Here is a 14,642-nt window from a genome sequence, read left to right on the forward strand (position 1 = left end):
TCAAAGCACTTTGGGCTCGAACTATGGTGATTCCAGCCATGGAAAATATCCTATGACTGAGCTACAATGCCTGGATGATAAACCCAATGGCTGATGGAACTGAATTTAACCCCATATTTTCGACAAAAATATATGAGGCCTTGCAAAAAAGAGAATCCAGTCAAAATAGATCTCAAAGCTCTAAAAGTTGAGCCTCTCTCAAACACTGAAAATCCAACAGCATACATCGGACGTAAGCTAAAATACACCCCACCACCCAGAGTGACACTTTTGACATCCACATAGTCGTGACATATATTTCATGTGTCAAACTATAATTTGAAATGAATTTCATCATCTGCCTCTAGTGATGGTCAGCAGCATGCAACCCAAAATTAATGACGTCTACCATGGCAGACACTCAGTGGAGTAAAACCAGAACTGTGTGCGATTCTGTTTTTCAGTATATGTGATGCAAGAAATGTGTTTAGAATAAGTGTTGTGTTTTTGCTAAGATTTTCATGTTCATGTACCTGTCTGTTAAGAGAGTAATCGTTTTTCTAGAAAAATCCTTTTTGCTCCTCAGATTCTGAATCCTCTAAGATCTTTTTGGCTAGTTCCCACGAGATTAAATGGATGTTTAAAGCTACTACATGGAGGTTTTAACTAGTTATGAAAAAGTCTCAGTTTAACTTACATGCCTCTATATGACCTCCATAAGCAAATGTAGGTCGTTTTAGCCAGTTAAAAAGCAGAAGATTTTTTTTTTTAGATAATTTTATTTTCAGTTATATTTTGTACCCCTTTTGTCCTGTGTGCACTCAGACTGTACACTAAAATTGTGACCACCTTCTTGCTTATGAGGCCACAGATGCATGAAAGGAGAATAGATCCATTCACCAGAGTGGAGTGTTTCTGGACCACACTGTACATACGCGCAACTTTATTCACTGATTTCGATGAAACCGGATCATATTTTATGGGGAAAATATTTTCTGTTTTTTTTCCTCTCAGTCGGGGAAGAGTCAACCAATAAGCCCACTCTCCTTTCTGCGTAACACATATTCAGTGCTATTGGCTACTTTAAACACTGATCAATGTCTGTGGCAAGTCCCTCCCTAGCTGCTGTACACAAGCAATAAGCACTTAAGCCATTTCATGGGAACTTCAAAGCCACTACAAGATGTTTTAACTGGTTATATAACTGTCTTAATTCAATACTGATGCCTCTATATGAACTACATAAATTAGCAAGACCATCAGAGAGAACACTGGCTTTTTCTATAGTTATTCTTTATTGCTGCTACTGGCTTGGATTCTCCTTCAAATCAGATGAAGCAAGCCTGTGTTTGTTTTCCCAGCCAAGTCACAGTGAAAAGCACTTAGCCGGTTAAGAAGAAGCACAAGCAGATTTTTATTTAAATCATCTTATAATTGACATTTTATTTTGTATTTATTCTGGCTGAAACACTACCACTTTTTTCCACAGGATGCTCCAAAATCAACATTATATCAAAGTTCCTTGTTGTAGCTTTAATAATATTTGCTATGAAACATTGGTAGTGATGTCAAATGTGTTTGTGTCCCTTGTCTCAGGTATGGCAGGAGCCATCTACTATCTATCAGAGTTGGCAACCCCTGAAGCTTCCTGTTTCCCTGCCTTTGAACTTTGACCTGTCAACCAGTGGGACTGAGGATGAAGAGGGGACGGGGAACTGTTTTGGAACTTGAGGATTTGCTCAAATGCTGGATAAGGCTGTAGTTGTGCTCCAGGTTTCAACCTTGGTCATGAGGAAGTAGTGACTGAATTAGACTGAACATCAGGCTGGAACTGAGCAGAGTGCAGGTGATTATTGCTGGAGTAAATATGGTTTGATTCATGACATGTACAAGAAAATAAAGGGAGGATCATTTTAGGACAAAACTACAGGTTGAATGTTGCTGAGGTGGACTGAAGAGGACAGTGTTAATGAACATTTTCCTTCTTAAAGATGGACACGCACCCTGTGAGGCCTATCATGGGAACACTGTCAAATCTGTCCTTCAGCTCAGAAGTCCCCTGTCATCCTCCAGTGTGTTGGGGTGAAGACATGTCTCATCCTTACAATTTATTGCCAGCTGGCATGGACACAGAAGAACACACTCTACGCCCTCAGCCTTTAATATCGTAGCACCTAGGCCAAGAAAGAGGGTGTGATTGTGTTTGTGTGTGTGTGTGTGTGTGTGTGGATGTGTATGTGTGCGTGAAGTGAACTAAAGCTGTTTTGGTATTTCTATGCCTCTGCATGCTCATTGTTAGTAGCTCTTGGTGCCTCATATCCTGTCAATGTAGTGCTTTCCTCTTCCTGTGTTTGTAGTTGTGCTGTTTCAGTTCTCCATTTGTCACATAGTGGGTAAAAGTTTCTCTGTCATCTTTCACATCATTAAGAAGTCCAAACAAGCTTAGTGTGAGTTTCAAGATTGCCAGACTTGTTAAGCTAATCAGTGTACTGGCTGCCAATTTGATTTCTCTCTTAATTTTTGTGTGAAGGAATATAAACCATATTAGAGATGTTCCAATAACATTTTTCCCTCCCAATACTGCTTTTGATGCCTAAATTTTGTGTGTCAGTTACTGTACTAGGTTGATCTGAGTGTGTTTAAAAGCAGTTCAATCAAGTCCAGTTCAGAATCACAAAAGAAAGATGACTCAAAAAAACAAGCTAAATCAGGAAATGACAATAGAAACACTACCACTTTTGGCCACAATAGCCTCCAAAATCAACAAAATATTTAATGAAATAAATATTTAAATAACAGTGTATATCAATGACAGTAAATAAAGACAACACATTTCCACTTCCTCCTACTGTACAAAACTGAAGCCAAAAAAAATCTCTGATACAAGCGTTAACATCCTGCACTGGTGACGCTATTTGGAGCCAGAGTCTGTACAATGGAGACCAGGGTTGGAGCCACGGTATCAAGTTCCCACCCACACAGCCAGCTGACTCTGTTGTGAGCTGTCAGTCATAAAACCCATCTTTATATCATCAAATGACTATAACTGGCCCGTGTGTGATGTATTAACATTGAAAGGCAGGATTTATGACCTATACTGCAGCCAGCCACCAGGGGATGACCAGGATGCCTCGACTTCACTTTCATGGGGGCTTTGATCCTGTCCATTCTACTACATGTTATCGGTGTGTATTTACAGTACTGATGGTCTCTCAGTCAGTCAGTAACAGATTTGCAGCAAAATCTAAAACTATCAATACCTACTGATAACATGGATATAAAAATGCTATTATATTCATCTTTGTTTTTAAATATATTTATATGGAAATGTTGCCCCTTTAAAGTTGTGTCCCAGATTTCCATCTTTTTTTTTTTTTTTTTTTTTTTTTTTAACAAAAATATGATTTAAACAGTCATAAAAAGGGTTACCTATACCCTTAAGACCTCTGTCACTTCCTGGTTTAAAAAAGGCAGGAATACTGCTCAAGCACAGCTATATTAAAAAATAAATTCAATCAATATGCTGTTGGCCTGTTACAAGGCTTAATAGCCAAGAGTTTGATCTTTTAAAATATAATTTAATCAGCATAATAGAAGAGTAAAAACCAATACCCCCCAAAATATGGTTTTCTCAAGAATGAGTGATTGTTACAAATTTTCCATAATGTGATGATCTGTTTTTCTGCCTGTTTTTTATGGCATCCTGTTGCTGCCACACCAAACATGAGGGGTAAAGATATTTCTTAACAAATATGTATTTATGTTATTAGTTATTAGTGATTTTAGATATAAAAGCAAAGTATCACGGTAACAGCACTAAGCTCCTTCCCCGAAAAGCCAAAAGTTATGTAGGTAGTTAGCTAGCAAGTTAAATGGTTGTCAGTCCCCAGCTGAAGCAGAGACTTTTTCTTCACAATGTGACAAGTGTCAAATGAATTGAATTAAAAGTTAGAATACTGTTTTTTTGGTTTTTTGGTTTTTTGGGTTTTTTTTTTGGGGGGGGGGGGGGGTCTTTTGCTACCAGGGGAAAAAAACACCACTGTTTTGCATTAACGGCATTTCTGCTGAAACAAGTCCAAGCTAGTTTGTTAGCTTGCATCTTGCAGCACACATTGGCTTTCAGTTAAGTGTCAAAATATTTACAATTAACTGATTCCGTTGTTGTTATTACCACACCAGGAATTGGGTATAATATGTAATGACACATTATCATTGACTTAAAATAATTTTGGGAGTAAATAGAGAAGGACTAAAATAAGTTTGTTTTCTGTTTGATGGCCTTGTACTTTCCCTCCCACAGCATGCACTAATCCTGTTTTATTTCCTAATTATTCCTCACTGTGGTTGCTCTCTTCACCTACAGTATCACCTTCACCTGCTTTGAACAGCTGTGAAATTAAACATTTGTTTTGTGTGCACTCATGTTTTTTTTATCAGAACTGGAACCAAACATGGATGTGCTTAAGTTAATTGGCCTCTGTATCATTTGGTTTTGCTGGGTAGGTGCATATATGTTACCTGAGGTAGGCTTGGGCTGAATCTCTCTTTTTACCCCTTCATACCTTCCTGACCTTTGACCAGTGTATAGAGTATAATGAGGTATAGGTTATTTGTGTGAAATGTTTTAACTCGGCACTGCTCGCTTTTGGTTGAATCCCTCTTCTGTTTTCTACTGCAGATAGTACCCCCTTAAGATAGATGAAGCTGATTGTCATAGTGATGCTACAGCGAAGCTACAGCTTTTATTGACTGACAAACCCAATCCTAAACTGTACATTTACTGCCAGACTGACAATTTTGCTACTCAACATTTCCTCCACTCAGCTTGCATTCATGACCACTGTGCCACTCACTCTTTCATTCTTGCTCAACTAAAGTTACACACTCAGAACACTATGCTACTCGAACTAATCAGTGGTCTGCAGTGTTTGCTGGCTCAACTTTATCATTAGGACTAAACCCAAAATACTTTCAGAGTATATGAGGCATTTTTTGCCCAGTTATTCATGTTTCTCAGCTCAGCTACCTTGTCCACTCAAAGAGAGACTGACCTCTGGTGGCATGTGCTGCACACTGCAATACATCACCTCAATACAGTATCTCCATGTCCGTTTAATTGAAAGAGGAGCATCTGCATTTTTGACAGTACCGAAAATCATGCCATTGCTGATTTCTTAATAGCCTGGTACAATGTAATACCTGGATACTGCCCAAGTCTAACCTAAGATTAGAGCTACGTTGTAGTTTAAATAAAGCCAAGAGGTCATTTTTTGTGGCTTTCTACTAGGTCATGTTTTCTAAATGTTCAGTTCAAGCAATGCTAGTCAAACTATTTGCTGAATTAGTAAATGCATAAAAAACATCAAATTCAGATTTATCTTTATAGAAAGTATAATGTGCAACATTTTCCTAAAAACAAAAAACCCCCCCCAAAAAAAAACCACTGTATTGACTCAAATTACATAATCCCTTTCAGTCATCACTCACGATCTACCGGAAGTGTATGGTGTTGTCTGTCTGTCCACAGACCCTGTCCACTGCCTGTATTTCCTTATTTTTTCTCATTGTTTTGTTGTGCTCGGGACGTCTCACCAACCCAAAACGTCAATATTTTATGCCTTGATGCGTTTACGAACAGTTTGGACAAACGCTAATGACATCATAATTGTGTGGAAACACTGAAAGCTGATTGAAATATGAAAATGTATGTAATGTTAAATGTATGTTACAAGCAGACTTGATTGGATCCACTCTGACACTAAAATGAAATTAGAGATTTTGCTTTTTTTTTTTGGGGGGGGGGGGGGGGGTTTAATGAGACATTCAGCACAAAATTAAAGCTTAAAAGTGATTAATTACTTTAAGCATTATGCTGTTTTCAGAGGACTAAAACAGACTTCATATTAGGCAGTTGACATGGTTTAGTCCTGGCAGAACTTGATGCGACACTTTTAGGCAAAAGAGCATCATTGGTAGCCATCATGGTTTGTGTGATACCCAAAAGGAGATGAAATAATACCTGGTAGTAAAAGTGTACAGTATATCCAGTTATCCCGACAGCACACGAATGCTCATAAATGCCTACTTCTCTTGCAGAGATCTCATCATGAATGTCTTTGCATGAGGATGTCACATATAAAATTGTGTGTGTTCATGTGTCGGAGTGTGTCCAGGTTCACTGTGTTTGGTAGTGATTTGTATCCTGATCCCGGTGGTGAGGAATGTTGGATCTTTGTCCCTGTCTGTGTATTTGATTTGATCTCAGCCTAACTGGTTTGGAGATATGACTGTGCGTGTTTATTTTTCCTCAGTAAACTCCTGGGCTTCAGTGACAGCAGCAGCAGTGACAAGTGAGATGTCTTCATTGTTCTTCTTAACCTGCTTTTTGGCTAGCCAGCGCTTACAAAAAGTTCATGCAAGGTTTGATATTGTTGGAAATAAAGATTAATAGAGCTCCTGTACTGAGTGTTTATTGTTCTTTTTTCATTATTATGTCACATAAACCACGTGTTTTAAAGAACCACAGCAGAGTACAAGGAGGAACTTTCTCATGTGAAAGAAACTGAGCGTAACCTACTGGACATTTTCAACCCCATAGTTCAGTAACACAGAACAGGTCTTCACTTTTTTATTGTTGCTGCTCACACTCACATTTTAGTCCCAGTTATCAAGAGTTCACTGTCAGTTTTTTAATGTAACATCCAAAACCAGACAGCTAACATTCTGTTAAAATTTCCCTTTGACTATGAATATAAGTAAGAGAGCAGCCAGTTTTGAGGTGACATGTTGTTCCCAAGTTGGCCAAACCAACAGCAATACTGTCAGCTTTACACAACATGAATTTCTCAAGAGAGAAGAGAGTCCATACAGGAGAGAAACCATTTGGTTGTGATGTCTGTGGGAAAAGATTTACTCAACAGTATCTGCAGTACCACATGAGAGTGTACACCTGAGAAAAAAATATACAGTTGCAGTGTTTGCAGTGCTGGTTGAAATAACAGTACATAAAATCCAGACTACGTAAAATAACAAAGTTTGTCCATCAGAGAGCACTAACAAATTTGTTTTTACACTGTAAAATGTCCTGCTCAGTATGTGTATTTATCACAAGGATCAAGGATTTTTTTCATTGTCATTTTCACTGTGCATTTACATATACAACAGAACGAAATTTCATTTCTTGATCAGTGACTGCAGTGCAATAAAAACATCAATAAAATAGTAAACCATCATAATAAAATATAAGCATCATAATAGACTAATAAATAGGAATAAAATCAGACAGAAACAGTCCATTCTCTCAAAGAATGAATGGATGAATAAAAACAGATCCATACCAAGATTATTGTTTATATTATGTGATATTTTAAAAAAATATCAAAATCAGCCTCAAAACTCCAGTATTGATCGGCTATAATGTACATACAGGACTTTTGCTTGCAGACAGGGGCATTTCTAGAAGAGGACAGTTACCTGTTAGCCAGGTTATGAAAATGTCAAAATCAGAAATGAGTTTATTGCCAAATAGGTTTTCACTTACAAGGAATTTACTGTGGCATGTTGGTGCATACTAACATAATACTAGAAATAGAACTAAAGATTAAGGCAAAATGTATTTATTGTACTTTTTTCAGAAGTGGTATCTGTACAGTTAATTCATCTTTGCTCAACTAAACATCTGTGTCTTTTGTCCTGCAGCAAAGTGCCAATGAGAAAGTTTTTCTCTTCTGGCTGTGGATCGAAGGAATCCTGGATGTGATTAAAAGACGCCTGCTTCCCCTGTGGAACGATGGCTGAGAAGTGTTTTTGTGTTTTGTGATTTTCAGAGTGAGTGGTGACCATTTCCCAGAGGTCCAGAGTGGATTTGTGAATGTCTTTGTTGTCTGTGTGCAGCTCCATCATGGGCTTCATCAGCAAGGAGAGGGAGAAGACTCTGCTGAGAGACAAGTGTCCCGGGACCTTCCTGCTCAGGTTCAGTAAGAGCCTGTGGCCCTTTGCTGCTTGTCATCCCCTCTCTCTTCACCCCCCTTTCCTGTCTACTCTTCAGCTATCCTATCTAATAAAGGCAAGAAAAGCATCTCATTGATTTGTGGGAAATAATTATCTGCAGTGGTGACATTAATATGAAATGATGAATGACTTTGTGTCTTTGCTGCATGTGGTGCTCGTAAAGGTCTGTGTACAGTTCACAGCACAATATTCTAGACTTAGTTTCTCTGTAGTTCATAACTGAGGACGATGAGTTTCTTCACTTCATCCACGTCTTCACACTGTACTTTCTTTCAGAGCTTTTCTTTCTATATAGGATCATGTAAGACGCTATTGAAACTCTCAGATTTTGGGGTCAGGGACGCTTTTAAGTTTGGACACAGGTCAGAACAGTAACAATGGAGAGACTAAAGCCCCATTTGGAGTGGAGGGAGATGAAATGACAGGATTTAGTCTGTAGTAAGTACAGACATATCTATCACAAATCTAAATCTGAAGCTGAAACACATGTTGATATCATTCAGTGTGACGTCTCTGATGTCCATCACAATCAAACCTCCATAAATCTGCTTCGAAATCATCAATGAAAGATGCTTCACAAGTTGTCTGCCATTAATCACATATCTAAGATATTGTCAATATCAAAATAATCCAGTTATAGTTGTCTGTACAGGGAGCTGCTAATAGCCTGAAACTTTTGGACCTGAAGTCTCAGATTTTGTTGGTGCAGAAGAGTCTATCAGGGTTCCTACACAGTCTGGAACACTGTGGGATTTGATTTGAGGAACTTCAGGGTCTGAATAACTACAGACAAAAGAAAAGAGGATGGAAAAAATATTTGTGTTTCCAGGCTGTTGCCCCTTTTCTTTCTTTCTTTTAAAAAAAATTAAAAAAATTTTAAAAAATAAATGAATAATAGTAATAACACTTGGCACTCGGAGTGTAGCATTTTCCAACAAATGAGGGAAGAAATTTTGTGAATTTACATTGTGCTTTTTACAGCAGACTCATCCCCATGATGCACTGCAAACAGTCTTGATTTGTGACCGCTGCATGAATCCTACAGTAGCCCAAACTGAATTTTGTGTTTAGTGCTAATTAGTAAATATAAGCATGCTAACATGCTAAATTAAGATGGTGACCATGTTATATTTTATAGCTGCTAAACATCAGCATGATAGCGTTATCATTTTGAGCATGTTAGCATTCTGATGTTAGCATGTAGCTCAGAGCACCACTGTGTACTGCAGCCTCAGGGTCACTAGCATGTCCGTAAAATCTTACACTATAAATTCAGGCTTATAATGTTCAGTTTTTATTGATACTGTCAGAGAGATGTTCATTCAGCCACACGTAAATTTTTAACTCTTTCCCCGCTATTGATGAGATACCTTGTCGAAGAAGAAGGGAACCACTGAAATTGAGCAGCAGAAGAGGAAGATGGTGTTAGCTAGCATAAAAACATCGGTGCTCAGCTGGAGATCAGTGGGTCAGAGAACATCATGACCCCACCACAGAAGTCCATATTCTGCTTAAAAATGTCTCTTTCCCAAAAAGTCAATTTTCCATCCACTCCATTTTTTGACTGACAAGTGGATTTTTGATGCAACCAACCTAAAACAAGAATGAATGAAGCTAGAACAAAACCATTTTTGTGTTTGAATATAGAAGATTTGTCTTTTCTTTTGATATTTTCCAAGTTAACATACTGAGTATTCTGTGGATGTTGAGAATTTTCTCAAAAATGCTGGCGCTGGCTGGAAACTTCACTAAAAAACACTGGCAGGGAAAGAGGTCTCAGTGGAAGTGTTGTCTGCATTATGTTGAGGTAATCCCCACACTCTGCCCTCCTCATGTAGCATGTAAATGCTGTGGTAAAAACTAATGTGCAGAGAAATGTGTTTGCTTGAATGTGATAGATGTGATAGAAAACATGCAGTCTGTTCATTTTATAAAACAGTATGACAGTGAACAAACAACTTCCAGTAAATCCATTAGTCTGTTTCACATTTTATCAGAAGTGACATTTATTTACATATTTCACAATGTATAATGTTTTTTAATGTTGAAAGCCTCAGAGCAGAAGAAAAGGAGAAGAGGTTAACAAAGAGAGGATAAAACAGCAGAGAGACAGAGAACACAGGGTTAAGATGCTTTAACAATTCCAGTAGCTGTTGCATAGTTGGACATGATTAAACAGAAGACCTCCTCTAATGTTGTGCTGTGTGTTCCCAATATCCAACAAGAAAACTCTCTGAAGTGACCTTCCATCAGAGGTGTGTGCACCAGCATGTTCTTTCACAGTCAAACGTCACCACAAGTGTCACGAGAGCAGGATGGACCAGGACGGGAGTCTGAGTGGAAATATATTTCAATGTGAAAACGGCGAGGAACTCAAGGGTCCCAACAAAGTGCCAATACAGGCTTTGCTGTTGGACTTCACAGCCCCATCTGGTGCTATTCATCATTACATTTATTGTCTCATTTTGATGGATATTAAGTCAGAATTATGAGACACCAAGTTAAAATTATACTATCTCATAATTGTGAAAAATATCTCAAAGTTATGATTTGACTCACAATGACTCACTCATAAAAAGTGACTTCATCAGTAATTGAGTAATTCAATTTTCTGAAATATTAAGGTTCTCAGTGATCCTACAGTGCTAAGGCTGGGTTTCACCAACAAGGATACATTTTTAAACCTGATTAAATCATGAATTTACATTAAGTTGCATCAAGGCAAGATGAAATTTCAACCTCACTCCTCGGTTTAATTATCAGTCTAAACCTAGATTAAATTCTGTTGAACTAAAATATTACACTCCAACTTAAAATGTGTCCAGTATTAAGTAGAAAGTGTACCTTTAAAGTTCAAACTGACACATGAAAGAATTTAACTTTTTAAATGGCTGCCTTTTTTAGATAGATTGCTAGCTAGTACCAACTTTTTATTCAGTTCGCACACAATCTAACATTTTGTTACCTGTTTAGCTATACTGTAAACAATGTAACACTTTTTAAAGGAATACAGAGCAGCTGAAAGAACCTAAAAGTCTTTTTATTCTTAAAGTATTCAAACTGATTTTTTCATTCATTTTGATTTGGATAGGACTGCACACTGATTTAACAATTCAATTCCGACTAGAACTATTCTTAAATTAATCTTTGTTGGTGAAATCCAGTCTTAGTCATTTTTATGAGACAGAAAGTCATAAAGAGATCTTATATATTTAATCATAATAATGAAAAAATTTTGATGAAACTTTTTTGAATATTTTTATTGTATATATTATCACCCCTATCAGGTCCAAATTTCTACTTGTGTGAAAAATGACAAAAACGTTCTCTGAGAGAGAGCATTCATCCTCTGAGGAGCAGCAGATTGTGCCATATAAAGGATAAACCCTTGATTTTATTAAACCTATACGGGCAATGTTGTTTTCTTTTATTATCCTTATTTTAAACTTAGTCATGCAAGCCACAAAATAAATGTTCACTTCTCCTTAAAAAAGACACCAACCAGGCGGGCTGACTTCTGTTGAGACGTGATCTGAAACATGGAAACATCAACAGCCTGAGGTTTGGAAGCTGTGGAACTCGTTATGATCACCAGATATAACTATAATAACTCAAAGTCCTCAGTCTACATCCAAGAACAACGCACCTCATGTAAGAACCAGGCAAACAGATTTGTGTTTCATGTAGTGGTGAGCTACCAGTCAATATTGTTGTTAGTATTTTCTCCAAATTATACCTCATACAGTGAAGTTCTGTAGTTTAGTCCAGTGGCTCCCAACCTAGGGTTCAGGCCCCTCCAAAGGGTCATGAGATAAATCTGAGGGGTTGCAAGATGATTAATGGGATTTTTGCTCTACTAATTGATTTTTATAGTATAATTCAAACAGTTATTTAAATGAAACCATCAACAACTCACAGAAATCTGATGCATGACAATGAGACCAAACTGGACCAGTCACTTTTTTAATCTTCAGCTAATCGTTCTGTATTCTATAAAATCTCTTTTCAATGTTAAATCTTCATTTGAAAAGTAACTTCAGCTGATAAATCTGTAGTACAAAATGGAAATACTCAAGTAAAATACAAGTACCTTGTTGTTTTTAAGTTCAGTACTTGAGTAAAAGTACTTAGTTATTTTCCACCACTAACATTATCACTTAGAGGTTTGGCTCTTGTGACTCAAACAAACCTCAGAAAAAATCAAAGGTGTGCACTCTTAAAACTAAAGGTTCTGCCTAGAACCATGAAGGTTTTTTCAGCACCCTTTTCACCCTTTTTAGTTCCTGGTAGAAGCTTTTACAGAAGTTACACTTCAAACACTCCCGAGTTCAGCCTAGAACCCAACATAAAAGCTTCTACATAGAACCATCTGTGAAAGGTTTAACCCTAAATCCCCAATGAGAGCTTCTAAAGGAGAACTCTTCTATGGTGCTATGGTTTCTCCTAGAACCCCTTCTGGGGGTTCTATTCAGACTCTTTTCAATTTCTAAGGGTGCTGCCAAATACCTACTGGGGGTTCCACTGAGAACCTTTTTGTTTAATGGTACAAAAGAACCCTTGACCAACCATTGATGAAAGAGTTCTTCAAGGATTTAAACATCCTTGAGGAACTATCTCTTCTCAAAAGGGTTTGTTGGATGAAAAGGGTTCTTATTGGAACCCTTGATGAAAACCTTGCTTCAGAAAAGGGTTCTTCAAAAGCAATTGGTTCTGGGTAGAACCTGAGCCCTTCAGGAAGAACCTGTTTGGAACTCTTGTTTCTAAGAGCGTACACCTTTCAAAATTTTTGTACAAAATAGAATTACTCAAGTAAAGTACAACCAAGTACGACGTTGTTTTTACGCTCAGTACTTAAAGTACTCAGTTACTTTCCACCACTGGGATCATCACTCAGACGTTTGACAGTCAGCTCTTATGACTCAAGCAAATCTCAGAGGAAAAAAAAGACAAAGGTGTAGAAGAAAAGGATGAAAATGTTGCTGCATGAGGCCTTGTTGGGTTTTCAGGGTTGTTGCTGCTTGTTGGATGAGTGTTTCAATGGGACGGCAGTGGTGACTAAGCAGAGCTACAGAAAGAGCTTGGCTACCTCTTGAAACAACCACCACATCATCATCATCACCACCTGCCACTAGTGGCCAAAACATATATTGCAGCAGAGAATTTAGACAAAAATATTAATGCCATTCCCATGTACCATATACAAACAGGTGACAGATTACAGGAAGAACCTGGTCCAAGCTTTAATAACATACTTAGTGTTGCATTTTACTTTAACCTACAGAAGTTCTTAGGGTCTTTAAGGGGTTTTAGGAAGTTTAAGTAGTTATTGAGGAGGGTCTAGAAGCCCTTGAGGAGTTCTTGGGATCTGTTATGAGACTGATTCAAGGAATCTTTTCAGAGTTTCTAGTGGTCATCAAGGAGGTCCTGCTGTACCTAAGGGGTTCTGATGGTCAAAACAGGTCTGAGGGATCCTGTAAGAGGTTGTGGACATTGAGAAGGTTGTAGAGTTCCTTTAGGGGATTCTAGGGTTTAGTGGTTGTTGATGAGGTTCTAGGGTACATTAGGAGTTTTGATGGATGGATTTCCGTCTCGCATCTGTATATAAAGCTACTGCCAGCACCTGGTTAGCTTAGCTTAGCATAGAGACCGGTTGCAGGAAGAAACAGCTGGCCCAGCTCTGTACAAAAGTAACACAATCCACCTACCAGCCCCTCTAAAGCTCACTAATTCATTTGTGGTACTTGTTTGATTGATACATACAAAAACAAAGTGTAAAAATGATGCAGTATGGTTTTGTTGCGATGTTATGTGCTGGACTATTTCTTGGCCAGGACTAGTCACCATGAAGTTGCCAGACCACCAGTGCAGAGGAAGCTGCTGGTTCTGGCAGAGAAATAGTCCAACGGAGAGCATTAAAGGTGCTGGTAGGTGTTTTTTGTTCATAACACAGGTTTCTCCTCCTCAGGCCAGTTTGATTCACCCAAGCAGAAAGGGTGTTATAGTGACAACTTAACTCTATTCCCTCTGGACTGTGAGATTTTACCTTTGATGCACTTGATATTTTGTTGCAGCAACTTGAGAGAAAAATAAAGATCTTTACATAAATGTTAAGGAGAGTTAAACTTGACTTTCCTTCACTAGACTTTCATTGAACGTGCATGAGAGAGGATGCAAAGAAATAGTTTCCTAAAGTTGCCCTGAGCCACTCTGGGAAGCAGCTTGATGCACGAGGCTCTTGGCACATAACACTTAATGATTCAGCAGGAAAGTCAAATGAGGGACATGGATCACTGCTGCAGCTCCTACACACTACGACATCAGCGTCACAGTCAGAGAGCAGAAGATTGACCATTTGCATCCAGTGCTCTCCTTCCTCTCACTGTTATTTAAATATCAGTACAGATTTGTTTATGGCAATATGTCACTCCAGTTACTTACTCACTTATTTAAATTTGACCAAAATATTTACCCAGATGGTCCTACAATGACATGTCACATCATGTCTGTAAGCTGTGCCAAGACAGTATGACTGACAGTATGCCATTAGTTTTTGTGTTTGAGGCTTAACATTAACAACAGCCAGCTGAGTTTTAGGGTCTACCAGGTGTGCAAACTAACTCTTTAGCTAAATAAGAAAAATGTGACGTTTTGTT

The 14,642-nt window shown here is 38.1% G+C and overlaps 1 protein-coding gene across 1 annotated transcript in view; it reads left to right on the forward strand.

Moving 5' to 3' along the window:
- lancl2 (LanC lantibiotic synthetase component C-like 2 (bacterial)) overlaps positions 1-2,557 on the forward strand; it is a 41,449-nt gene extending 38,892 nt beyond the window's left edge. The window contains exon 10 of the mRNA XM_084747602.1: positions 1,576-2,557. Coding sequence (XP_084603728.1) covers positions 1,576-1,652 — 77 coding nt within the window. The 3' untranslated portion in view covers positions 1,653-2,557. The remainder of the gene's footprint in view (positions 1-1,575) is intronic.
- The last annotated feature ends 12,085 nt before the right edge of the window (positions 2,558-14,642 follow it).

The sequence above is a fragment of the Lutjanus erythropterus genome, chromosome 21, assembly GCF_056507025.1.
Source record: "Lutjanus erythropterus isolate fLutEry1 chromosome 21, fLutEry1.hap2, whole genome shotgun sequence".
Classification (NCBI taxonomy): domain Eukaryota; kingdom Metazoa; phylum Chordata; class Actinopteri; order Lutjaniformes; family Lutjanidae; genus Lutjanus; species Lutjanus erythropterus.